This window comes from Rhincodon typus, unplaced genomic scaffold (genome assembly GCF_021869965.1).
Source record: "Rhincodon typus isolate 14 unplaced genomic scaffold, sRhiTyp1.1 hic_rhity00014141, whole genome shotgun sequence".
Lineage (NCBI taxonomy): Eukaryota > Metazoa > Chordata > Chondrichthyes > Orectolobiformes > Rhincodontidae > Rhincodon > Rhincodon typus.
In genome coordinates this window covers 1-4939 of record NW_025979779.1, presented here as the reverse complement: position 1 = coordinate 4939, position 4939 = coordinate 1, and the positions used below count along the sequence as shown (strand labels likewise).

The 4939-nt window shown below is 52.4% G+C and overlaps 1 protein-coding gene across 1 annotated transcript; it reads left to right on the top strand.

The window, feature by feature from the left end:
* The first annotated feature begins 2637 nt into the window (after positions 1 to 2637).
* LOC109924215 (zinc finger protein 551-like) lies at positions 2638 to 4835 on the top strand. Its single transcript, XM_048594752.1, has 2 exons — positions 2638 to 2704; positions 3654 to 4835. The coding sequence occupies exon 2, from the start codon at positions 3906 to 3908 to the stop codon at positions 4833 to 4835; it is 930 nt and encodes a 309-aa protein (XP_048450709.1). The 5' UTR covers positions 2638 to 2704; positions 3654 to 3905.
* Positions 4836 to 4939: the final 104 nt, after the last annotated feature.

Below are 4939 nucleotides of genomic sequence, written 5' to 3'. Positions count from 1 at the left end.
TGCTGTGAACAGTATCATTGTTTTAACCTGTGATTTGGCTGAAGCCTTTGCATACTCAGTGCACACATGCAGTCAGGTATATGTGTGTGTGTCTCTGTGCTTTCCCAGTCCTTATGTTTAATATCTTTTCAAAAATGCAAAACAGAAAAACATTTTTCCTTCCACATTCGAGGGCCAATGATATCCTCAGCAAACTCTAATCAATATCATACAGGCAAAACAAGGTATTTTGTGAAGTGAGAGAGAAAATGGAATAAAAATTAAGTCGCCTTAGTCCTACCAGACCGTAGGGGCTGCTGTCTCATTCGAGGGAAAGAGACGACTGGTAGTGGTTTAGCCTGAGGGTCACCACGCCTCAAACAAGGGGACAGGTTAAGAAGGACAGTCCTTCCTGATAACCTCAGTTGGATTGGGAATTGAACTGAGGCCGTTGGCATCAGGCTGCACCGCAATCCAGCCGACTGAGCCAATGGCCTTCAGAGCTGGAAAAAAAAGTTCCCGGAATTCCGTAGACTGGAAAATCCAGTAGATGGGGGAGGAATGTGGGACGATGAGCTTCCTCTGGATAAATGTTGGTGAGAGTAACAGAGATTCTGAGTCTGTCTCCGATCTAGTGCTGACTGAAGCAGAGACAGGGAGACAGTGGCAGAGAGGAGTTTGTGGGAGCTGGAGGTGAGACAGTGGCACTGGACGCAAACGGAGTGACGCCAACACCAAAGGAAGGAGACGGTGCCTGGAATGAAGGAGGATAAAATGCAGCAGCGTGTGTGTCCCCTGAGGGTGTGCATTGATGCTGGTCCCTAGTTGAAAATGCCCCTGGTCTATCCTGTGCAAAGTGCTGTCCTTTCAAACAACACTGGGACAATCTGCAACAAAACCTGCTGCTGGGACTCCAAGGTTCCGGGGGAGGGCTGAGGGACTGCGCATGTGCGGGGCCGGGCGGTGTCGTCACAAAGGGCCGGGACACGGTTCGCCTATGGGAAGCCTTGGAGGACCGGAAGGAGTCTGGTCCTCCTGCCAATCAGAGCTCCCCCATTGTCTGAATGTGGAAGTTGGACAGTGAGCTCCTGAAGCTGCCCCATTGCTGCTCAGCAAAGCTCCTGCTTCTGCTCCTCTCTGTCTGAATGAAGATTGAGCTTCACCCCCAGACTGCAACTTCCTCCTCTGTCCAACATCTGTGAGCACAGCACTCTCTTTTCTCACCCACACCCTTTTCCATGTCTTTTCTCATTCTGGGGTTTAAGTGTTGTATTGCAGCAAGTGGAGGGAAAGGGAGTGAATCCACAGTGGGGGCAGACTCTGGAAAGTTTGATCCAGGTCTCATTCTCTCTTTTAAGATATTGACATCCTTTGCTCCCTCAGCTTAACACATCTGGCTCAAAGGACGGCCTCTTCCTTTAAGTTCGCAATTAAAGGGGCGGATTTCTAGGAGATGGCCGGCATTTAAAGGGACAGCAAATTGACATCAGACAGAGATATACAGTGTGTTCTTTTATGCCACATTTTAAGGAAACTAATAACAAGAGTACATGAACACCAACTGACTACAAAAAGACACGACCAATACTCACTCCTCTCAATCCACATGGACAAGGAGAACCACGACTTCGACTGGGACAACACCAAGATCCTGGGACAGGCTAGGCAGAGACAAGCACGAGAATTCCTGGAAGCATGGCACTCCACGAAGCATGCTTTTAATAAACACATTGAACTCGACCCCGTATACATTCCAGTGAGGAGGAAACCCGGAAGTGAGGCAACCCATCGCAACGGACCCCAGAGTTTAAAAGCCAGGCGGGAAAACACACCGACGCTTCATCAGAGGCTGCACAACAAACCAGCTCGGCGAGCCAACCAACCTCAACACCCACAACCTGAGCTCCAAACCTTAATTCAATGATGAGTTGAAGCCACAAACACACACAGGACACGTGTACAAACTCTCCCACTTGGAAAAGCAGGACGTGTTTTCAGACTATGGACCTGGTTAAAGCTCTTTCTGCAGTCAGTTCTCTAGAGCACTCCCAATTGGTTTGACTTTGAGCTTTTCTGGTCACAGTGGTGCCTCACATCATTTGTCACAAACAGACATCCCATGGGCAGGGAAAATCTGAGAATCCCGGAACGTAGTTGGGGATGAATGTGGGATGATGAGCTAAGTCTGACCTAGCGCTGATTGAAGCAGAGACAGTGGCAGAGAGGAGTTTGTGGGAGCTGGAGGTGAAACAGTGGCACTGGACGCAAACGGAGTGACGCCAACACCAAAGGAAGGAGACGGTGCCTGGAATGAAGGAGGATAAAATGCAGCAGCGTGTGTGTCCCCTGAGGGTGTGCATTGATGCTGGTCCCTAGTTGAAAATGCCCCTGGTCTATCCTGTGCAAAGTGCTGTCCTTTCAAACAACACTGGGACAATCTGCAGCAAAACCTGCTGCTGGGACTCCAAGGTTCCCGGGGAGGGCTGAGGGACTGCGCATGTGCGGGGCCGGGCGGTGTCGTCACAAAGGGCCGGGCCCCGGTTGACCAATGGAAAGCCCTGGAGGACCGGAAGGCGTCTGGTCCTCCTGCCAATCACAGCTCCACTATTGCCTGAATGCGGAAGTTGACAATGAGCTCCTGAAGCTGTTGCTGTTGCTCCTCTCTCTGTCTGAATGAAGATTGAGCTTCGCTCTAGACTGCAACTTCCTCCTCTGTCCATCATCTGTGAGCACAACACTCTCTTTTCTCATTCACATCCTTTTCTATTTCTTTTCTCATTCTGGGGCTGAATTCGCTGATTTGTAGTAACTGGAGATAAAGAGGGTGAATCCAGGGAGGAGGCAGACTCTGGAAATGGTTGGTCTAGGTCTCTCTCTTAAAGACATTGACATCCTTTGCTCCCCCAACAAAATGCATTTGTTTGCCTTGCTAAAAGGATGGTCTCTCTCCTAAATAAAGGGGTTATTTCCCTGGGAGATGACTGAATGTAGGGGGATTGTAAGTTAATATCAGAGAGAGACTTATCTCGTGTCAAAAATGCACAAAATATCGTACTATATACATATTTATGTTCCTCAAGTAAAATATGTTAATTAATATTTCTCATTTTGTAACGTAGTCCTTTAGCTATGTTATGTATTTTCCCGAGTGCACGGAATGAGTCCATTCAGCCGCTTGATCCTACAGCGACCCTCAGTTTAACAATCTATTTAATCTCATTCCTGCTCAATGTTGCTGTCATCCTCCAAATGCGCGTCCAGTCTCATTTTGAATTCATTGCCCAACTCTGTTTTCACCCGCCTCATGAACGCTGTGTTCCAGGCCACCAGGACCACTCGCTGCACATACAGTGTTGTATCTCTAACTGACGTTGCAACACAGATTCAGTTTAGTTCTATATCAACAGGCGAGCTGCCTGGTTGAAGATTTTTGGGTCTGTGTGGCCCCGGATAGGAGGAGATGGGTGTGTGGTCTATGAGAATTGCCATGAATCAGCACCTTCAGGAGAAAGGGGAGAGGGGAATATGTGAGAGTGAGAGTGGAGGGAGAGTGACTGTGTGCGATGGAGATCTATAGCTTTGGCTGAACCAGAGGGGACAGAATGTGCCCATGGGAGCCAGAGTTTCTGTTTTGAGTTTCTCCCCCGGACTGACTGTGTGATCACCTTTTGCAGGACGTTAAAAGGGGAACGACCTACAGACGAATCTCAAACCGAAGATCTGACGGAGTCACTCAAGTTTTTGTTTGTTTTTTATTTTGGCGACAGCCTTCTAACGCGGAATGAGAAATATTGTCCATTCTGCCAGCGTGACTGTGAAAGCATCACGACACCGACGCGTTTGAAGCAGTTGTAACTGAGTGAGTACCTCGCCATTCCCGGCGGGGAGACCCAGTCACCAAACCGGAGAGACGCAAGGGATCCAGGATGGAGAAACCGTGGAAATGTGGGGACTGCGGGAAGGGGTTCAAAGCTCCGTCCAGGCTGGAGATCCACCAGCGGGTCCACACCGGGGAGAGGCCGTTCTCCTGCCCCGTCTGCGGGAAGGGATTCACCAACTCGTCGTCGCTGGTGACCCACCAGCGGGTCCACACCGGGGAGTGGCCGTTCTCCTGCTCGGTGTGCGGGAAAGGCTTCAGTGATTCCTCCCACCTCCTGATCCACCGGCGGGTCCACACCGGGGAGAGGCCGTTCACCTGCACCGTGTGCGGGAAAGGATTCAGCAACTCGTCCGCCCTGCTGACCCACCGGAGGGCCCACTCCGCCCACAGGCTCCCCGCTCGGCCGGCCAGCGGGAAGGGGTTCCCCGCCTCTCCCGTCCCTCCGGCTCACGGGCGGCTACAGTCCGGGGAGAGGCCGTTCTCTTGCTCCGAGTGCGGGAAGGCGTTCAGCCGGTTCTCCCACCTTCAGACCCACCGGCGGGTCCACACCGGGGAGAGGCCGTTCTCCTGCTCGGTGTGCGGCAGGGGCTTCGCCCAGTTGTCCCACCTCCTGACCCACCGGCGGGCTCACACCGGGGAGAGACCGTTCAGCTGCCCGGTGTGCGGGACGGGATTCAGCGAGTCGTCCAGCCTGCAGAAGCACTGGCGGGTCCACACCGGGGAGAGGCCGTTCTCCTGCTCGGTGTGCGGCAAGGGCTTCAGCCAGTCCAGCACTTTGCTGGCTCACAAGCGGGTCCACACCGGGGAGAGGCCGTTCCCTTGCTCGGTCTGCGGGAAGGGCTTCACCCAGTCCTCCAACCTGGTGAGGCACCAGCGGGTCCACACCGGGGAGAGGCCGTTCACCTGCCCGGTGTGCGGGAAGGGCTTCACTCAGTCCTCCACCCTCCTGAAACATCGCGGCCGACACGCGGAGTAGGGGACCCTCCCCCCAACTGTTCTCTTTTTGGATATTTTCAATGATTCTGTTCAGAGATGTTCTCCATCTGATGGCCCAGATCTCACACTCACTCACACTCACAC

Excerpts from the sequence above, each read along its gene's own strand:
- LOC109924215 (XM_048594752.1), top strand. The coding sequence starts at position 3,906 with ATGGAGAAACCGTGGAAATGTGGGGACTGCGGGAAGGGGTTCAAAGCT.